The 22218-nt window shown below is 46.5% G+C and overlaps 2 protein-coding genes across 3 annotated transcripts in view; both read left to right on the forward strand.

Moving 5' to 3' along the window:
* Positions 1-11830, forward strand: part of LOC111138641 (RHO family interacting cell polarization regulator 2) — a 210826-nt gene extending 198996 nt beyond the window's left edge. For both annotated transcript variants that reach the window (XM_022490673.1, XM_022490672.1), the window contains 3 exons: positions 3907-3990; positions 5040-5130; positions 9966-11830. In XM_022490673.1, the coding sequence (XP_022346381.1) occupies positions 3907-3990; positions 5040-5130; positions 9966-10066 (276 nt within the window). In that variant the 3' untranslated portion in view covers positions 10067-11830. The remainder of the gene's footprint in view (positions 1-3906; positions 3991-5039; positions 5131-9965) is intronic.
* Positions 11831-13155: 1325 nt separating this feature from the next.
* On the forward strand, positions 13156-15619 carry LOC111138622 (chromosome unknown C6orf229 homolog). The gene is made up of 2 exons (XM_022490651.1): positions 13156-13771; positions 15190-15619. Exons 1-2 carry the CDS (start codon positions 13447-13449, stop codon positions 15615-15617), a joined length of 753 nt encoding a protein of 250 aa, XP_022346359.1. The 5' UTR covers positions 13156-13446; the 3' UTR covers positions 15618-15619.
* The last annotated feature ends 6599 nt before the right edge of the window (positions 15620-22218 follow it).

Here is a 22218-nt window from a genome sequence, read left to right on the forward strand (position 1 = left end):
TTAAATGTACTATATCGCGGTGCTTTTCCTTGTTAGAACATGTTAATCCCCTTCGTCTGGTTTGAGGGATGACTGTGCATCTCAGGGATACTCCATAATTTATTTTCTCGTTCCATACTGATGGGCATTGGTCGAGTTTCCAACTCTGAAAAATGCCACGGTGAGCATACATGCACGCACATTTTATGAGTGGTCTGGGGACAATTCATCATGCTACTGACTCAGAGAACAAGAATATTTGTGATTTTAAAAACTATAGCTGCTCATTGCCAGGGAAGAGGAAGTAGACCTCATCTGTGGCTTTAACTCAATACCATCCGGGGTAACAAGCATCTGTAATTCAAGCACACGGGGGCCCTGTACAGGCAGCAGCCTTGGTCCTTGGGGAGCCCTTGACAATCTGAACAATTGTTCTAAAAATTAACTCATGGGTGGCTCAGTCGATTAAGCATCTGTCCTTGGCTCAGGTCATGATCTCAGGATCCGGGGATCGAGCCCCGCGTCGGGCTCCCTGCTCGGCTCCTCCCTCTCCCTCTGCTGCTCCCTCTGCCCATGTTCTCCCTCTGAAATAAATAAAGTCTTAAAAAATAAAAAATAACTCATGTCAATCCTCAGATCAGCTCAAGAAAATTAAACTTGGCCCCTTCTTGTCCTGGGAAAGGTCAAATGTTGAACACTGAGAAGGGCTTAGCTTTTCTAAGGCATTAGCTAAGCGAGGGAAGGGCGGGATGTTTGCGTCTCCAGCTCAGCTCTCATCCTTAGGTCTCGGATTCATTTCTCACGCATGAGCCTCGCTAACTGAAGACGGCTTCGGTGGCACACTCGTCAGGAGGTGTAACTTAGATACCACCTAGAAATGTCATAGAAATGTATGACCCGCCCTCCCCAAGCCTTGAGTTCTTTCCATGTTTTCGCATATGAAACAACAAAAGTTAGTACATTAATTCTGTACCACCAGATGTGAAAGGCTAACGCCATACATAACTATTTCAGTGAGAGCTGGCGTTTCTGTAAATCTCGGACCTTCGGAAACCTGTAGCCATTGAAACAAACTGAATGTCGCATGTAGGTTCATTTTTTATGCTTTTTACCCACCCCAAACCCTGCACCCAAATAAGTGGGAAATATTTATTCTTCTGTCTGTTGGGATGTTGTTGTTGTTCCTGTAATCATCTAGGACCCAGCCGAGGGGATGCTTACTACGTTACAAGGTGATGGGGCCATCTTGCTTTCCGGGGCGCCTCCTATTTGCTTCCCAGAGCTCTTACCAAGCGGAGTCTCCCAGCTGTCACCCTTTCTCGGGTAGCTGTTCAAACTCCAACCAGCAAGAGGCGGCTGACTTGCTCTCTGAGATCATACGTCTCTGCAAGGCCAAGGGAAGGGCCAAATGCTTTCTCAAGTCAGGAAACAGTGTCCACTTCTGCTCAAGCCTGCTGAGTTTCAGGCCTCCTGCTCCAAGGGACAGTCCAGAAGTCTTATCCAAAGATCCTACTACCAGGGGTGGATTGACCTGGGCCCACATCCAGCACTTGAGACCTCTGGAAGCATTGTTATAACGCAAACGCGCCTGAGAGCAAGGACCATTTAAGCTGTTTGGGGGACTGGTTAAATTTTGGTTTGGTGGTTTAACCTTGGAGGCTCTTGGGAGGAAGAGAGAGAAGAGAGAGAAGTTTTATGTGCTCACGCTTGATGAGAACCATGCAAAAGCCAAAGTGAAATGAGACATTTAGTATCATTATTAATTCATAACAACCAAAAAGTGGAAATAGTGGAAATGCCCATCCGATGACGAGTACACAGTCGGCTCTCTCCTCCCAGTGGGGTCTCACTCAGCCTGAAAGGAATAAAATGCTGTCACAGGCTGCCTAAAAGGCCACATATCATGTGATCGCATTCCCACAAGATGTCCAGACTAGGCAAATGCACAGAGAGAGAGAGAGAGCGAGCAGAGGTTGTTGGAACTCGACGGAGGAGCAACGGGAGGGGCTGCGGCCGGACACAGCGATGAAGATGATCCGGAACGAGGTCGTGATGATGGCTTCTGAGCACACGAGAAACCACCTAGTTATATGCTTGAAAGGGTGAAAATTGTGAATGTGAATTACATCTCCGTTTTTTAAGAGCGTGGGATTGTTCTAGAACCAAGGAAACAGGCCGTGTTGAATCCCAGCTATACGCCGTGTCATGAGCAAACACACCACCAGGCGCTGGTGACAGTTCCAAGCTCTTTCATCCGGGCACTGTGGTGTCCTCACATCTGATAGCCGTTCACGAAGTATAAGTATCATTCTAGGTGCTAAGAATTAAATAAATTTAAAAAACAAAAAAACCAGGGGCACCTGGGTGGCTTAGTCAGTTAAGCATCTGTGTCTTGCTTGTGGCTCAGGTCATGATTTCAGGGTCCTGGGATTGAGCCCCACTTCAGGCTCCACGCTCAGCAGGGAGTCTGCTGGAGAGTCTCCCTGTCCCTCTCTCTGCCCCTCCCCCTAAAATGAATAAATAACTCCTTAAAAAGACAACCAAAAACCAAGGTCTTCATCTTTAGGGAGCTTCAGCAGACATGGAGTCATTGTTGTCTCTTTCCCTATAAGCAATTATATGAATACTCAGATGAGTAGAAGAATAAAAGTCTTCCTACAACTCTGTTTATGGAAGGCTTACTTTGTGCCAGGACCCGTTTTCAATCCTTGAGCCCCGTCACCACACCCAACATTCACAAAGCCCTGTGAGCGGCCTATTATTCCAAGCATTTTGCAGATCAACAGACCAAAGCACAGGAAGTTGAGTAAAATGTCAAAATCCCACATGAGCAAGTGGAGAGGCGTATTGGAAAGACCGCTACTTATAAACACAGATGTATGTAAGTAATGATAATTAGCTTGATAAGAAGAAAGGAAAATGAGTCATGAGAAATCAGAGAGAAGATGGTAGAGAGCCGGTCACATGGTGATTGGTGAAGCAGGGCCTGGTTCTCCAACCAGTTCTGAAGATCTTCAGGAACAAGGTCTGTCCAAAGGGAAGGAAAGCTCATGGGGTTCCCTGTGCAGAGAACGGCCGCCAGGCACATCTGGGAGCGTGGCAGGAACAGCAGGCAGCTGGGAGTGGGGAGCCGACTTCCTAGGATCTGGAAAAGTCCAGAAGGAGGCAGGCGTTCCACGTCAGTGCTGGGCACAAACGGAAGAAGGGAGGCCTCTGCTCTTCTGAGAGAGGGGCTGCTGGGTGCGCTCCTGAAGGATGCCATGCACTCTTGAAGAAGGGGTCCCTTGTCATCAGGTGCTGGAAGCAGAAATGGGTGGGTGGTGATCCAGGCATGAAATCAAGACCTTGACGAGACATGTGGCCGTGGGAAATAGAGCTAAGAAAAGTAAGGCATTGAGAACGACGTGAGCTTGGTTAAAACAAGAACTCATTTTTACATTGAGATTTGTGTAGCAGACTCACATCACGCCACATCCCTGCCTCCTCCGCTCCTCCATCCTGCTGGAATTTGAGCTTCCCAGCTGACATCTAACCCTTCCTGGCCCAGTCCACACATCCCTTTCCTGAACCTGCCCTGGGAAGTGTAGAAGGTGACTGTCTTCCATGGAACTCCCCTGGCCTTGTGCAGCTTTCCACGGGGCTAACACATTTCTTCTCTCCTTCCTTCTAAACCCTCCTAGCACTTTCCCTAGTCCTCAGGGTCCCTGGAAAGCTGCAAATGTAAATTCGGATCTTCCAACTTCAGATTCCCCAGGATCAGTGACTTGGTAAAATATAAGCAATTAATGTATTCAATTAAGAGATAGCTCTTTTAGTAAACACAAATTTTAATGGCTTTTTTTTTTTCTGCTCTGAAGGTGGTGTGACCTGTCTCATTTATAGGGATACCGCTGAAACTTACAAACGGTGTCCCTCCCTGTCTTTCAGGCCTTGCTCTACTACTGTGAAGTGCTGATCAAGGCAAACCTCCAGCTCCAGAAGGCAGCTTGTCTGGCCCTGAAAGGCCTGCAGGTAAAACCCAGCCTCAGAGCCCCAGCGGGTCAGCTCTGAGCCAGTCCAGGCCAAGGACACGTGGCAGCTCTCTTCCCGTGTCCGGAAGCACGGGTGTTAGCAGCATGTCCTACTTCCTTTGCTGTGTAAACTGTGTATTCATTTGGGGATATTTTTGTTCACTTTCCTTTTCCTTTCTTTTTTTAATTCTGTATTTAAATTCAGTGTAGTTAACATTGTACTAGTTTCAGAGGGAGAGCTCAGTGATGTGTCAGTTGTGTGATAGCCAGTGCTTATTATATCCGGAGCCCTCCTTCATGCCCGTCCCCTGGTTACCCCATCCCCCACCCACCGCCCCTCCAGCAACCCTCAGGTTGTTTCCAATGATTAAGAGTCTCCTATGGTTTGTCTCCTCTGATTTCGTCTTGTTTATTGAGTGTTTACAGTCCCGCGGAAGGACAGACGGTGGGACAGACACTTATTAAAAGGCCTGGGAGGGTGGGTCAGGGGCCAGAGCAGCACATGGCTGGGAAACGTGACCTGGTCTGACCAGGGGAGTCTTCACAGAGGAAGTGGTGTCTGAGAGCAATGGGCCAAGTGTACGCTTAAGGGCCAGAACCCTGTGTTGTTCATCGCAGAGTCTCCCATGCCTGGCGAACTGCCCGTTTCAGAAAGTGCTGGATGAATGAGTGATAAACACCCAGACAAGTTCCCACTACCAACCTTGGCTCTGCGCCTCTGTTTTGGTCTCTAAGCTAAACATTAGGAATTGTTCCATTAGCGCTGTGTGGGGAGCAGGGAGGGACAGCAGAAAGGACTCCCAGGAGTGGGCTCTCCCGGAGAGGCAGGCTAGTCGGTCGGCTTCCCCACACCGGAGTCCTCTGGGAAATGGGGGATTTAGCGGAGGGTGGGGGCTTCGTGCCAGGAAGGTCAGGTACTGCGCATCCAAGGAGACTGGGTGGGGGCCCCTGAGTGACAGGGCCCTACTGTCCCCTCGAGCTGTAGGGTACCGCGCCCTCTGGGAGCCCAGACACAATTGTCAGCACTGTCTCACCAGCTTCTCTTCGCAGGCCACTGAAAGCATCAGAATGCTGGTGACATTGTGTCAGTCCGACACTGAAGAGATCAGAGACGTGGCCTCAGAGACCCTCTTGTCCCTCGGTGAGTTCTTTTTACCCACTTGTTTCCTTTCGGCACTTTCGGAGGGAGGTGGCAGGAAAGGCTCCGTGTGCACTGTTTGAGCGGTTTCCCTTTGTGGGCTCTCTGCTCACACTCACACACACAGCGTATGTCACGCACACAGGGTATGTCACACTCGCACACACAAGGTATGTCACACACACGGGGTGTGTGACACACGGGGTGTGTGACACACAGGGTATGTGACACACACACAGGGCATGTGACACACGGGGTATATGACTCACACACACAGGGTATGTGACACACCTGGGGTATGAGGAACTGGTCAATGTCCATGTTGCTTCAGTGGCCCGTTCTCACCATCTGGCTGTTGAGGGTGAGGGTCGCTCTTTGGAGCCCTTCTAGAAGGATCCGGGTGTGCACTATCTGGAGCTGTGAGGTGGAGGCAGTAGTCAGGAATGCTGCTGGGACGGCAAGGCTGGGCTGGCACTCGCGGGCCAGGGGGGCCGTGAGTGGCCAACATTGCGGGGCTGTGCCCCCAGGAGTGCCTCACCCCCTGCTTCCAGGGCCTCCCCCTGGCTCTCTGACGACCCCCTGTTTGCCCCCTGGGCCACCGCCCACATGAACCCTGACACCAGAGAAGTGAAGTGTTTCTTCCATTCTGGAATACCCAGATAAATCTCCCCCTTCGCATCACTTGGGAAAGCATCATGCCTACCGAGCTGCATACGTTTACTCCTGCTGCGCGGTGCCAAGGGTGGAGAGAAGCTTTCTTACTCCTGCCCCCAGAGAGACTTGTTGTTTTAATCCTACACCTGCTTTTAATGTGTAAATACCAGACTCCTGAAAGTCCTCAAATCTAATCCGGGTGATAATACTTGTTGGAAAAGAGCCACTCTGGCTTGACTAGAGTAGCTTAATAGCATAAGGGAGACTCCCCGGGCCTTTATGATGACCGTGAGAACCGTCCATTGTGAGGCGTCCTTTCTCACAGTTTCTGGTGTAGTAACACTTCCTTCTGCTATTGAATATGTCGTCTGCTGCACAGAAATCCCAGCCAGCATCTGTTGGTTTAAAGGATGAGACAGTTATTCCTTACGGCGGTCTTAGGCAGACAGATTATTTAATTCCCTAAAAATGTGTCCAGGGTGTCATTAGTTCGAGGTTCCTTTATCCCTTCATGCTCTGAAACAACGATGCAGGTATGCCCGACGTTAGTAACGCAGAGTCAGCAGAGCCCCTCAGTCCAGTGCCAGAGGAAGAAGCCAGTCCCTGCTTGGTGTGCCCCGACATTCCCTTCAGCTGCACCCCCAGCAGCATCTCCAATTATTATTAAATAATTTAGTTATTTATTTCACAGAGAGAGAGAGAGAAAGCAGGAGCAGGGGGAGGGGCAGAGGGAGAGGCTAAGTAAGGAGCCCGATGTGGGGCTCGATCCTGGGACCCTGGGATCATGACCTGAGCCAAAGGCAGACGATTAACCCACTGAGCCACCCAGGCGCCCCTTCACCTTGGCTTTCACCTGCATGGGTTCCCCAGTCCCTGCGCCCCCTTGCACACCAGCTAACAGTCCTCGACTCCAGCTGCGCATTCAAACCACCAGGGAAACTTTAAGATAGACCCATGTCTGGGCTTTGCTTCCAAAGATGCTGTTTCCACTGGCCTTGGCCCTGGGACTATTACAAGCCTCCAGATGATTCTAATACGTAACAAGTTTGAACTCAACACTCTGAATCACCTTTGATACAGAAATTGAGTCTCACACAGATGGCTGAATCAGTAATTGTATCCACCAGCTCCCCCTGCGATAATGGGGCTGTCCCAGTATTCACATGTGGCTGGGGCATTTCGGTGTGGCTACTATGAATGGGGATCTGAAGTTTAATTTTATTTAATTTTGAGTAGTGACCATTTACATTTGCACAATCACAGGAGACTGGTAGCCGCCATGTTGGGCAGAACAGTTTCCCCATCAGCTGTGGTCATTCCATTGCGTCCCAGCTGGATCTCAGTCCGGTTTGGACCACACTGCCTGACGCCCCAGAGTGCCGGCCCTCTCTCCTCCAACACCCTATCTGCTTCACAGGGCTGTTAAAAGACCAGAGGAGGGGACGCCTGGGTGGCTCAGTGGGTTAAAGCCTCTGCCTTCAGCTCGGGTCATGATCCCAGGGTCCTATGGTCGAGCCCCGCATCGGGCTCTCTGCTCAGCGGGGAGCCTGCTTCCTCCTCTCTCTCTGTCTGCCTCTCAGCCTACTTGTGATCTCTCTCTGTCAAATAAATAAATAAAATCCTAAAAAAAAAATTAAGAAAAAAAAAAAAGACCAGAGGAGAAGCCAGCGCAGACCACTGCGCACTGAATGTCCGTCAGGGCAAGGTGGCCGGGCGGCCCCACCCTAGTTGTGTTCGATCTGCTCTGGGCCGGGCACCTTGTTGAGGGATCTGCATGAGTTAGCTCACTTTTTTTTTTTTTTTAAAGATTTTATTTGTTTATTTGACAGAGATGACAAGTAGGCAGAGAGGCAGGCAGAGAGAGACGGGGAAGCAGGCTCCCCGCTGAGCAGAGAGCCTGATGCAGGGCTTGACCACAGGACCCTGGGACCATGACCTGAGCCGAAAGCAGACGCTTAACCCACTGAGCCCCCCAGGTGCCCCATCTTCTGAGATTCTTAATTACGTTGTTTTCTAGGTGATGTTTAAATGACCAAGAAATTTTTTTATATGTTATATTTTGAAAAGTATTTTATTTGTTTGAGAGAGAGAGAGAGAGAGAACATGGGCGGAGGGAGGGCAGAGGAAGAGGGAGAAGCAGGCTCCCAGGATCCAGGATCCTCTTCCCCCCTTCTCCCACCCACCTCCCCTCTGGTAACCAGCAGTGTGTTCTCTAGAGTTAAAAGAGTCTGCTTTTGGGGTTTGTCTCTTTTATCCCTTACAGAACAAGCAAGAACTTTTGAGGGAATGCCAGAGACTAAAAGAATGCCAGGGTGTGAAACAGAAGCTCTACGGGCATTTGATGGCCATAACTTTGCATAATAAATTTCTTCCTGAGAAGTCATACAGAGTATATTTTAAGAGTGTTAGGGATTTCAGTATGGCTGGTCCTTGACTTCAAAGCACGAAACCTCCACTGGACTTTTTTTTTTTTTTTTACATGACCTAACTGACATATCTAAAGATTATTTATTTATTTATTTGTCAGAGAGAGAGAGAGAGAAAGAGAGAGAGAGTACCCACAAGCAGGCAGAGTGGCAGGCAGAGGCAGAGAGAGAGAAGCAGGCTCCCCGCCAAGCAAGGAGCCTGATGTGGGACTCGATCCCAGGACCTAGGATCATGACCTGAGCCGAAGGCAGAGGCTTAACCCACTGAGCCACCCAGGCGTCCCCTAGCTGACATATCTAAAGGGTCTTTTATAAAAGCCAAAGTTAGGCTTTCACACTTGAGCTAAAATATTACTCTTTGCAAAGGACCCCTGCTGGGCTAGGTCACTTCCCTCAGTTGTCCTCTCGAACAGACGACATTTATTTGCAAATTATTTGAATACTTCGTTCTGATTTTTCTGTCTAAAACAATGATTAGAAAATGGGGGGGGGCGGGGGAAATCACAGGCAAACAGCATAAGAAGTAGGCGTTCCTGCATTTAATACAAGAGGAACAGAGAAGGGACTAATGAGTTATGCTCAATCACAAGTTCATTGCGAAGAAAAAAAAATTTAAAAGATTCATGAAATTCTGGGAATACATTGATGTTAGTGGGTTTTCGAAAAGGAGTGTAATTATGGGTTTTATAATACATTGTAGTCCCTGGAACCAGAAGCCTCTTGATCAACCAAAAGTTTGTTTTTGCTTTCAGGGGCGGTACCTTTAAGCTTTTCAGTAATACATCAGATGGGAAAGTAGGGATTTGCCTGCATTTCAAAGAACATGGTGAACTCTTCTCTAAGCAAAGGCCACCAATTTTTAGAGATTTCTGTTGACTGTTTCTGCATGCCTTGACTTTTCTGAGACACGTTATTTTTTTCCCTACCTTTTTAAATTGCTCTGGAATAGAACCCTGTGTTTGAAACAAAGTATTGACCCAAAACCCTGATACATAGAACACTGAATACAGCACTTTTCCAGGTGAGACAGAGACACAGACAGACAGAGACAGAGACAGAGACAGAGGGCCTGAGTTGGGCCCATCCCTACAACGCTCTTCCCACAGCAGCACCCACCCCGGATACCTTGGCTAACTAATCCTATTTAAAAAACGGCAAATACCCGGCCAGTTCCTAGTTTGCTCATGGATATACTACAGTTTAGAAGAGTTCAGTTCTTTCCCTAGAGTCCCACAGAGTCTAGGTGGGTCCGGATTCCATCACAGTGCGTCCCAGGTCTGGGAGTCCATAGGTGAGCTGGGCCTTGATGTGCTCCTCCATAAAATGGGAACATCTGCACTTCTCCCTCATGGAGGCCATGGGAGGATTAAATGAGCTAACCCATTCTCTCTCTCTCTGTCAAATAAATAAATAAAATCTTTAAAAAAAAAAAAAAAGAGTTTAAAAAAAAAAACCGAAGGAAGGCTCAGTGGGTTAAGCCTCTGCCTTCAGCTCGGGTCGTGATCTTGGGGTCCTGGGATCAAGCCCCGCATAGGACTCTCTGCTCAGTGGGGAGCCTGCTTCCTCCTCTCTTTAAATCTTTAAGAAAAATCTTTAAATCTTAAAAAAAAAAAATCTCAGAAGATGGTTCCTTATCTAAAGTTAACATTAGCGAAATAACATTAGCGATCCATTTCCAAACACCTGGTATCATTATCCTGAGTGATGAATAAAAAAGTTACCTTCCAGCTGCCATTCGTTTTGATGTTCTGTGTGCAGGAGAAGACGGGCGGCTGGCGTATGAGCAGTTAGACAAATTCCCTCGAGACGGTGTTCCCGGTGGAGGACGCCATGGGACCGAAGTCGCTACGGCTTTTTAAGGAACTCTCCCCCACAGCTGTCTTCCCGAGTGGCCCCGTTCATCAAGCTGGTGCCGGGAGCGAGCTGGAATGCTTACGACTTGAAGCGTTCTGCTGAGGTTGTCTGGAAATTCACATGTTATAGATGGAATTCAAAATCGAGTTTCCCAGGACCCGGCTGCCTTTCCTTCGGCCAGTCGAATCGGGCTGTGTGTTGCTCTGTAGATTATACTGTCAGTTGCGTCTGACCATACTTAGTAGAAGAGTCCATTTATCTCATACGTATGGATCTTTAAAACAGCCATCTTTGTACTTTCTTGGAAGTTCTTCTAGCAGCCTAAAATAGTCACGTGATGCTTTGATGACTGTCCTACGCCTTGCAGTTTTTCTCTGTCGTGTTCTCAGGGTTGAGTGGCCCCGTTAGCTACCTAATTTCACCTTCATGCAAAGCACAAAAAAAGAATTTCTTCAAATAAAAGTTTGCCTGCAGAACTTGGTCAAAGTGACACATTGTAAGAGGTTAATGTTTCTTTTCATTTCATTTTCCTCAAGCCTCCACTACTTCTTTTATTTCTTTCCTCCATCCTGAAAATCCCAAAAGCACGTTTCCATGATGGTTAAAAGACAGGCGGATGACGAAGACCTACTTTATAAAGATTATACCCGTACTCCTTAAAAAAAACACATTCAAAGTTTAAGCTTTTTTAAACAAGAGCCATTTTTTTACAATACTTTTACAATAGAGATATTTTGCTGCTACGACCAAACGAAACCAAAAGTCATGGATTCAGAAAGCTGTGATGCTGTTTCAAGTAGAAGAACTTGGAAGTTGGAGGACTCTTAATGGGGTGAGAGCAGAAGGATGATCCAAACCATCCTTGCTTCTGCAGGAATTGCCATGAGATTAAGAAGAAGAATGCCCCGAGGGACCGTCACTGCCCCCAGAGAAATCCTTCATCCCTGGGTGGGATCTAGGCCAAATCATTAAAATAACAGCTTCCTTTATTGCTTCCCTGTCAGGGTAGCAAGCCCACTAAATAAAGGACAAGACCACTCAGTAGCTTTTCTTCCTCTTAAGAGTAGACAAGAAGGGATATGCCAAGATCTCAAAATAATATGTGTGAGTGTTATTTAAACTGTGCAGTATCAACTGTATTCTGGACGTGTTTGTATAAAATATCATTGAGGTGTCGTTTTAAATATTTACATTTTAGCAAGACCTTTAAAAGCAACTCGTATTCCATTTTAAAGTAAAAATTGTTGTGGTGTCTGGCTGGCTCAGTTGGTAGAACACATGACTCTTGATCCCAGGGTCATGAGTTCGAGCCCCACATTGGGTATAGAGCTTACCTAAAATTAAAAAAAAAAAAAAAAAAAAAAAAGTAAAAATTGTTTGCCAGGCTTCCTGGCAAATAGTTCTTTCAACTGTGAAGTTATAATGTGTGTATATATTTGTATATTTATAAATATTATATATATACATATATCTTTCATCTTAAAGGTACACTGTACAGTCTACAGTTAGTATATACAGTCTATAGTCTATGTTAAATGTTGAAATGATTCTTTTTATAGAAATTCAAATCACAATGTTACAGAGTTTTTTGTTTGGTTTGTTGGGTATTTTTTTCTAATTTTTTGAATATTGCATGAGGAATTCCATATCTTTTGTATTCATTTCTGCATTTTATTTTTGCTCGAAGGGGTGCTTTTAGTTTCGTGGCATTTGTATCCATCACTCTTTCAATCATGTAAGTTAAAATAAAAATTATTTTTGAATTATTAGTCTCACGTGCTGAGTCTGCTCTGTTTTTCCCATGCCCTCCTTAAACCAGCATGGCTACAACATGGTGCACCTCATGCTCAACCTGTGTTTATCCTTATCTTGAAATTCCTTCACTTTTAAATGAGGATCATAATATTTCCCTCTCAGATTTGTTGTAAAGCTAGTGGAAGAAAAAAGAGCTGTGTTTGTGAATTGTGTTATGTATGAGCAGAGACGTGAGCCCCCAGAGGATGAAAGAGACTTCATTCATGTGTGTTCCTAGCTGGAGCCCCACCAGCATCATCACAGACGGGCCCCTCGAATTCAGCTGTGAGCGTAAGTATCCACCGACTGACATTAAATACCAGTGATTGCTTTTACTGAGTCAGCAGAAAGCCAGAGAAAGGGAGCAGCAGCAGGCTTGGAGAGGAAGACCAGGAAGTCTGAGCTGGACGCGCTGTATTGGAGAAGACTCACAGACAACTAGATGGCGGTCAAGTTGGTGACTGACTGTGTTTGGAGTTCAGGTGAGAAATCCAGTTAGAAATAGAATTGGGGGTGGGGGGTGCCACTGGCTGGCTTGGTTGGTGGAGCGTGTGACTCTTGATCTTGGGGTCTTGAGTTTGAGGCCCATGCTGGGTGTGGAGATACTTCAAGATAAAATGTTTGAGATAGATAGATATGTATATATTAAATTGGGAGTTTTGGGCATATGGATGGCACTGGAAAGCCGTGAAAACTGGCTTATTTTATCTGGGAAGTATAGATAGAAACAAAGAAGAGCCTACAAGGCCTGAGCCTTGGGACACTCTGCTATTAGAGGTCATAGAGAGGTGGAACCAGCAAAGGAAAATGGAGGGTGGCAAGCCGGAGAAAAACCAAGTACGACAGCTTAGAAGTTAGGGGGAAAAAGCTTCTCAGGGAGTAAGTATCTAATGCCAAAGACTGAGAATTGGATTCTGCAGAATGAAGGTCGTCAGTGAGGCTGACCATCAATCCCAACAGATTCACGGGTTGGAAATCTCTCTGAGGACTACATCCAAGAGAGGATGGAAGAATATTTGAAATGGTGAGTACGGCACCTCTTTGGAGAGTTTTTGTATTAAGGGGGGCAGAGCAATAACTCGGTGGAGGGGTTATATGAGGTCAAGAAAGTGTTTTGTGTTGTTTTTTTTGAAATGAGAGAACATACAGCACGCTTGTTGCTGAAGCAAACAATGCAGTCAAAGCGGGGAAATTAGTTCAGGCGGGAGAAGGCCGCAGAGCCATCTCCCTGAGTGGGCCGAGGGGTGGCTGAAGTGTGCTGTGCGAACGGAACGAGAGGACACGGGGACGTGGAGAAAAGGTCGGATTACGTGACAAATAAACGGCACAGGGATAATCCTACGGAAGGAGGTTCAGTGCACGCAGGCCAGCTCCCAGCAGGCGCTGCCCAAGCAGAGGTACCCAGGCAGGAATGCACCTTGTGTGTGTGGGGAGAAACCAGTGTGGTCGAAGCTGATGTGCTACACACCACAGAAGTGAAAGAAACTTGGTTTAGTGGAAATCGTAGAGCGCCTTCGATGCCAGCCTGAAGAATCAAGGCATCCGTGCTTCCTCCTGATTGGTGTGTCCCATTCTCCAGGGTTGCTAAGTGATGTATTCCAGAGTTCTTGACTCTGAACTTCAGCGGCTGCCCGCCACAGGCCCTTTTCATGCCATGGCTAACACCCGTGCTTATGTGCAATGCTGGATGTGGATTTGCCACTATTTTGTGGGGCTGTGTCGGCGCCTGAAGAAGTTCTGGAATGTCACCATTAACCACTTTTTCACAAAGGAGAGGGAGGAAGATGTCCCTTCGGTTGAGAGTATTTTTCACAAAGAAAAAATTGTGGTGCTTGGCCATTTATTAAAGAATGAATCTCTAGCCATTGAGAAGAGGGCTCAAGCTGCGTATAGAATCGGACTTCTGGCCTTCACAGGTACGGACTGAACCAGCTGGGCTAACACAGCCCTTCCGAAATCTTTTTGCTTATTATAACACTGTAAGTTAGTGATTTTTTCAGAGCTCTGGTCTTCAGATGCCAGTGACATTTCCTTTGCCTACATTTTTAGTTCTTTGTACGACCGAAGACATCGACCGATCATTTTCTCCTCGAGGATCTCTTGTTTTGAAAGAGGGAGACCATCAAATAAATGACAAAGAATTTTCCTACTTTTATTAAGTCTATCAAACTTCATCAAACTCTAGTCAGTCTAGACTGATCTCTTTTTTAATGGGCAAATGAATTACCTAGATGGAGTTTGATACACTTCGTTTTCCAAATGGTGTCCTTGAGAGAAAACATTTGCCGTTTGCAAGGACCGAAGGGTTCCTAGGGGCCAGAATGTGTGAGAACCACTGGCATAGAGCGAGAAGGAAGACGGGAGACTCCCATGGGAAGGAAAGGGAAATGGCGCCCACCGCTTGAGAAGGCCAGGTGCCTGTTAGCTTTATTCACCATTTGGGGAAGAGCTGGCTATTTACAAAAGGGCCAGAATTCCTTAACTTGATGTTATGTAGCCTTAGTTATACTGGTGGGAAGCAGGGAAGGGCTTGTGCCCAGGCTTCAGCGGAAGCTTTATCGTTGGCTCCAATATTCTTGTGGGCCTGTGGGACTGTGGTGGTACCAGTGAGAGAAATCCAAGCTCTGTCACAACTCCCGCCGCCAGAACCTGGCCAACCACGGCAGCTGCTCCCCACCATCTAAACAGTCTTCACCCCATGTTTTCTTGGCTCTATCTTCCTGGGGTTTGAGATTTGAACGAGGGCAATCTGGGGTTCAGGTGTATGATGAACGTAGAGTCTAGGACCAGGTTGGGTCAGAAACCAAAGGAAGGAAAATCTCGTCAGGTCACGTTGGTCACGATCTGTAAGCGTTGGGCTGAGAGGTGAGAAATGAGACAGAACAGAATAGCAGTGGACAACAAGTCATGAAGAACCTCTTTCTCTCATCCGTCAGATCCTGCTGGTTTTGAAGGGCAGCATTTGGGTTTTCCTTTTGTTTGCTTGAATACTCTGGTGTTTTCTAAGTACTGACGACAGAGAGCCAGGAAGAAGACCATGAGGGAGCACGGCCAGTTCTGTTCACCTTCAGATACGGACCCCTGCGTGCTTGAGTAAGGGAATGAGGGAGCAGCCTTGAGCAGGCAGGGAATTTCCAGCACTTTGCCTATTTTTTGCTTTTTAACACCCCTTTCCGTGTTCACAGCAGCACAGCAGGGGGAGGGGAAAAAAAGAAAGTGCAGAGGAGTCCAAGAATCAGTACACAGCGAAAAGCATACGGAGGCATCACCACTCCAGTGTCCGGAGCTCGTAGATAAACCCAATACTTCTGAAGTGCCAATGCTTGTTTTGCAGGTGGACCGACTGCTGGGAAGTTCGCCACCGAGTACATGAAGGAAGTGGCTCAGTTGTTGAGAGACCACGAGATGCCGCCCAAGGCCAAGGTCTTGCTGCTGCAGAGTGTAGCCTGCTGGTGTTACTTGAACCCCGTGAGCCAGAAAAGAGCCAAACGTTTGAAGTTTATTCCCATCCTCACTGAGATTTTTGAGGACAAACTCGACTCCACCGTCAAAAGTGAAATAAACAGCAGCCTCCTCGTTAAATTTTGGACTTGCTACGTGCTCTCCGTCATGACGTGCAATAACCCGTCTTGTTTGAAGGAACTTAGAGATTACAATACCCTGAAATACCACTTGCAAATACTGGCGACCGAGAACTGGGCTGGGTGGCCTGAGAATTTCGCGGAGGTGCTGTATTTCCTAGTTGGTTTTCACAGGAATTAATGTCTCTCGAGGCGGGTGCCCAGTACAGCTGACCAGGCTGCTGCGGTAGCTGGAAAGTGGAAATAAATTAATAGAAAGTCGATACAGTCTTCTTCGGGGTTTCCTTTTAGGTAGTTAAGAAATTTTGTATAAATCTTCAACAGTTACTGGAAAAACGAAACATAGGAAAAGCGCCGCTGGTTAAAAGGACCTCATGAGAATTAAGTTCATAGTATGGGAATTCATTGAAAGTTGAGGCGTGTGGGTGCCTGGGTGGCTCAGTGGGTTAAGCCTCTGCCTTCATCTCAGGTCATGATCTCAGGGTCCTGGGATGGAGCCCCATATCGGGCTCTCTGCTTAGCAGGGAGCCTGCTTCCCCCTCTCTCTCTGCCTGCTTCTCTGCCTACTCGTGATCTCTCTCTCTCTCTGTCAAATAAATAAATAAATAACTTTAAAAAAAAAAGAAAAGAAAGTTGAGGCATGTGTACCACTGTTAGAAGCTACGGTATGTTTGGGGGTTATTAGATGACATTAAGCCAAGGCACCTAGAAATGCCAAATCCTAACCCAACCCACAGCTCCCCTTTGGAGGACACACTCACCCCCCCCCCGTATCCTTTCAGCCCTAGGGATTTCAGGGCCCGCCCTCCAGCTTGCCACCCCTTTGGCAGAGAGAGGGTCTTCTTGCTACCAGAACGTGATCTCATGATCTCGTTGTAGGTAGGGCAGCTGGAAGTTCGGGGGAATTAACACTCCAGAAAAGCAGCCCTCAACTCCCCTGATCGAGCTCCAGATGGAGATGGGGGGCCGTGACACCTAGACAGCCTGAAGGTAGGCTCTTGGGTTTTCCTACAAAGATGTGCACCCTCCCTATCGGTTCTGTTAGGGACTACGTAACGCAAAACCTGTGCTTGACTTCCGTGTTCCCCAGGCTCATGAAAAATTATTGCAAAAAGTAGTATTTATCGCAAGTGCCTAAAGGACGGGCTCCTGTGGTTTCTCCGGCTACACTAAGAGGCGCCCCTAGCTGACGCTGCAGCCATCGTAGGCTGCACTGGGTACTTTCCTTTGTCACAAACTAGCTTTGACGGCGCTGGGCTTCAACTTCACGCTTCCGGCTCGCCTGAGAGCCTGTTAAACAGGTGGTGTGGTTCTGGGATCCGAGCTTCTATTTATTCAGGAATGCTGAGCGGGCCTCGAGTCACACCACGTGGAATCCCCGGGCCTCTCGGGGGACGTGTTCTCAGACCTTTGACCGGGCGAAGCTGTGTTCTGCTGAGCGACCGTGTGTTCTCATCCGAGCCGGAGAGTTTCTCCAACCAGAATCCCATTCATTTATGATGGTAGATTAAAGGTTGGAAATTGGAAGTCCCATTGAGAGGCTGGGTCAGGGTGAGAAATTGCTTTTTCTAAAAATGCTTTTTAAATTAAATTTTAATGTATTTCAAAGTAATGCATGATTTAAAAAGTCAAATAACGCAAGCCCTCTGGTGGAGAAATAGCAGCCCCGAACCCCCTCCTGAGTCACACTCCCCGAGGGGACCGTTGGAATTCTTTCGGCTGTTTCTTCTGGTATTTGCTTACCTCCATAGTTCTAAATAGTTCACATAGATTGCTAATTTTTTTTAAGAGTTTATTTATTTATGAGAGACAGAGCAGGAGAGCACAAGCAGGGGGAGCTGCAGAGGGAGAGGAAGATTCGGGCTCCCCACTGAGCAGGGAGCCAGACACCGGGCTCAGTCCCAGGGGTTCGTGACCCGGAGCCAAAGGCAGACACTTAATGACTGAGCCACCCAGGTCTGACTTATACATTGCTAATTTTTTTTTTCAATTTTAGGTATTTTTCCTTTTATTTCTTAATAGGACAGATAAGGACTTGGGGTTCTAACACTACCTCTCCTCCTCCTCTCTCAAGAATAATCATGCCATCATTGGAAGAGGCATTATCTGGGATGCCTGGGTGGCTCAGTCGGTGAAGCGTCTGCCTCAGCTCAGATCATGATCCTGGGGTCCTGGGATTGAGCCCAGCTTTGGGCTCCTTCCTCAGCGGGGAGCCTACATCTTCCTCTTCCTGTTTCTCTCTCTCTCTCTCAAATAAATAAATAAAAATCTTTTTAAAAAATCAATTAGGGGCGCCTGGGTGGCTCAGTGGGTTAAAGCCTCTGCCTTCGGCTCAGGTCATGGTCTCAGGGTCGTGGGATCCAGCCCCACATCGGGCTCTCTGCTCAGCAGGAAGCCTGCCTCCTCCTCTCTGCCTGCCTCTCTGCCTGCTTGTGATCTCTGTCAAATAAATAAATAAAATCTTTTTTAAAAAATTAAAAAAAATCAATTATATCACTGTTACTTACCTATGTAACTTGTTAATTAAAACAAATAGGAATACTTCAGTATTTTTCAGGGCTAAGTTGTATCGTGTAGTAGGAGTTTCTTCTTCCTACAACTCTGTTTTCCCTGGAGTCTTGTTTGTTTCGTGGCTTCAGTTTCACTAATTGATTCCCACTCTGTAGAGCTGTTCTCCGCTCTCAATAGTTTCACACGAGGCAGCGTCCGCTCTGGCTTCCTCTCGAAGGCCACCCACCGTCACAGAGCCCACCGTGCTCTTGTTCTGATCTGGGCCTGCCACACGGCTAACAAATATTTTAGGGTTTCCCTTCCACACCCAGGAATCCCCACTGCCCCTCCTATGTAGGACCCTCTGTTTCTACTATTGCTTTCGTTTTTTGGTTCACACCCACATTTGGCTTTGGAGCAAGTTTTCCACTAGTTTCCTCAGGAAGAATGATGAGATGAAATTTTGGAGATCTACCCTGTGTTCTTCTAGAGTGATCACGGGCCTCAGCCTGCCTTTGACCGTGGAGGAGCCCCAGAGGACATGGAAGCCCCCTCTCCTCAGAAGGGAAGAGCCAAGCTGAGCTCATCCCGTTTATTTTCCCCGACGCCTTCAGTCAGCGAGGACACTCGCCTCTGCTGAAACCAGCAGTGTTGGCCTTGGAGCTTCCCACTCCTGGGAGAAAACGTCACATTTAGAAAAGTCGCAGCTTCTTTATCTTTCCAGAGGTATTCTATCTATCTACACAAGAAAATAGACCTATATCCCTTTTCTTAGTCTTTTTTGTTTTAACATCATAACATTTTATTTACATGAATACTTTTTTTTCCTAGTGTTCACTCATGTTTAAAGTGAAGTATAATTAACACACAGTGTAAAGATTAGTCAGTTCCGTACATTACTCAGTGCTCGTCGCCGTAAAAGTCCCTCCCATCCGCTTTATCGTTTCCTCCCATCCCCCACCCCACCTTCCCTTCAGCAGCTGGCAGTCTGTTCTCTGTATCTAAGAGTGTTGCCAATGGCAATAGTTCCCACTTTTTTATGCCTGAGAAATATTCCATAATATGTGTGAGATATATGTATATTTCTTACATCTTCTTTATCCGCTTATCTATCTAGGGACACTTGGGTTGCATCCATACCCAGGCTATTGTAGATAATGCTATGATAAACATAGGGGTGCATATACCTTTTCAAATTAATGTTTTCATTATCTTTGGATAAATATCCAGTAGTGGAATGACTGGATCGTAGGGCAGCTCTATTTTTAACTTTCTGAGCAGCCTCCACACTGTTTTCCATAGTGGCTGCACCAATTCACATTCCCAACAACAGTGCACGAGGTTGTCTCTTTCTCCAGATCCTCACCAACACTTGTTTCTTGTGTTTATTTTAGCCCTTCTGACAGACATAAAATGACCATCTCTTTGTGGTTTTAATTTGCATTTCTCTGATGATTAGTGATGTTGAGCATCTTTTCATATGTCTCCCCGCCGAGCAGAGAGCCCGATGCGGGGCTCGATCCCAGGACCCTGAGATCATGACCTGAGCCGAAGGCAGCGGCTTAACCCACTGAGCCACCCAGGTACCCGTGGCGATGTTTTCTTCTACAAGTTTTAGGATTGCAAGTCTCACATTTAAGTCTTTAATCCATTTTGAGTTTATTTTTGTGTGTGGTATAAGAAAGTGGTCCGGTTTCATTTTTTTGCGTGTAGCTGTCTAATCGTCCCAGCACCATTTATAGAAGTTTGGCTTTTCCCCATTGTATGTTCTTGCTTCCTTTGTCATAGATCGGCCATAAAAGCATGGGTTTATTTCTGGGCTCTCTGTCCATTCTACTGACCTACGTGTCTACCTTTGTGCCAGTACCATATTGCTTCGATTACTACAGCTTTGTCATAGATCCTGCGGTCTGGGAGTATGATATTTCCAACTTTGTTCTTTCTCGAGATTGATTTGGCTCTAGGGGGGTTCTGCAGTTCCATATGAGTTTTAGGATTATCTGTTCTAGTTCTGTGCAAAATGTTGTACATACCAAGACTTTATCTTGGTCTTGGTTTTGTATCTTAAAGAGTTTCTTCTTTTCTACTGCTTCAGAGCAGTCCATTGTATGACTGAACTGTAATTTATATAGCCAGGCTTGGAAACATGGACATTTATATTATCCCTGCCTTTTGACAGGTTAAAATTATAATACCTTTAATATAGATCATTTCACACACGTGTGAATGTATCTGTGGAACATATTTCTAGAAATAGCTGGCTTAGCCATACTTATATTTTCATTTCTTTTCAAGTTTCTTTCTGTGCCCTGCTTTGGCACGTTCCCCTTACCTATTCCTTTTTTTTTTTTTTTTTAAGAGTTTATTTATTTGACAGAGAGAGAGAGATCACAAGTAGAGAGAGAGAGAGAGGAGGAAGCAGGCTCCCTGCCTAGCAGAGAGCCTGATGTGGGACTCGATCCCAGAACCCTGAGATCAGGACCTGAGCTGAAGGCAGAGGCTTAACCCACTGAGCCACCCAGGCAGCCCCCCCTTACCTATTCTTGACTAGTAACTGTCTTCATTGGGGTGAGATTATGTCTTTTGTAGTTTACTATCATTTTTCATGGGATCTAGAGAGACCCAGGAGCTCAGCGGCTGTGTTTGACTCACACACTTAACCCGAAATTGCTGGGGCCCCTCTGCTGTCAATGCCTGGCGAACTTTGGGTTAACATTTTATCTGCGGAGGAGTGGCTTGTAAGGCAGTCTGTGTATATTGCTGTATTCAAGTTCTTTTTTGGTCTCTGGCACACCTGGAAGTGGAAGGTGGGAAAACATAAGGCTCAGACCTGGCCTTGGGGCATTTTTACGCTAAGCTTTGAATTTAAAACTGGTTTGCCGAAATTCTGACAATCAGTTATTTTCCTTTGTTGCCCCTTATAACTCCATCTCTCCCCAACATTTGAGTTCTCCTAGAAGCAGACTCAAGTCAAGAATTTGAGAGCAGGGACTGCATTTGGAAGATGATCTAAGGAACTAGCAACAGGGAAGGGAAGAAAGAGGGTAGCAGGCGTGTTGTCAAGGAAGTTATACTGTAGGTGGATGGCACTTGTGACCCTGCTGAGGGACCTGCTCTGGTAAATACTCAACAAACCCACACCTCACAGTTATCCCACCCAGAGGCCCCGGGAGCTCGGATATACCAATTCCTACTGTTCTTGGTTGACCTAATGACCTAATAATTAGCTAAAACCAAAAAGTCAACTCAAGTATCTTAAAGGCAGAAGGGTGAACGGGGGTCAGTTTTCTAAACAGAGAAAGTTGCAAGGGCTCCAAGGATGCGTAGTGGACGTTGTGTCGTGCTCTGGCTAACTAGAATCAATTCTTTCCTCTGGCGACATTGTAATTTCTCGTGAGGGGCCAGCTGGCCCATGGTGTCGTCTCAAGAGACTGTCACCCAAGCTATCTTGCCCTCCCAAGGAGCGGCCGCATAAGCCAATCTCACCATCTCAGGAAGGGGAGACAATGCCGATGAGCGCGTGTGAGAGGATGCCCGGTGCTGGTTTCTGCTTCTTCAGGACCATTCTGTTCTCCCAGGGAATTCCATTTTTGTTCATGGTAGACAGGGATAGTTTCTGTTTTTTACAAAGAACTCGGAGGAAGGCAGGAAGAGAGCCATGTCCCAGAACCTTTTAAGAGTATTTTTGCCACATCTCTTGTGTAACACTTACTTCTCCGCACAGATCCTCTCACCACCCCCCCACACATACTGTTTTGAAACTTGTCTGTGCTCATAGGTAGAAAAGCAATTAATTTAGGGTGATTTTAAAATCTGGCCACTTAATTTGTTTCTATTTGCTCTTGGGATTTTCTTATGTAAATGAGTTCTTTTTCCTTCCCATAATTAGCTTTCTTTGATTTGACTGCTCCAGGCTGAGACCTCAGAAATAACAGTCATTGTGGCCCATTCTTCTCTAGTTTGTGACCTTACAACTGTTTCTAAAGCTTCGCCATTAATGAGTCACCATGTTATGTTAGGCGTAGGAAGATAGATTTTTATCAAGTTAAAATTTCTTCTTTCCCTAGCTTAGCTGTTAAATTTTATCGATGCTGTTTTATTAGGATTATGGGCTCCTCCCCCTACAATGTGAAGAATTTTAAGCGTGTACTAATACTGAAACAACCTTGCATCCCTGGGATAATCCCCAACTTGGTCACCATGTTTTTTATCTTTTAGTAGGTACCTGGATTAGATTTAACATTTTGTTTAGGACTTTTCCATTCGTATTAACAGGCCTCTAGCTTCCCCCG

The sequence above is a fragment of the Enhydra lutris genome, unplaced genomic scaffold (genome assembly GCF_002288905.1).
Source record: "Enhydra lutris kenyoni isolate GAN:26980312 unplaced genomic scaffold, ASM228890v2 scaffoldscaffold93, whole genome shotgun sequence".
NCBI classification, from domain to species: domain Eukaryota; kingdom Metazoa; phylum Chordata; class Mammalia; order Carnivora; family Mustelidae; genus Enhydra; species Enhydra lutris.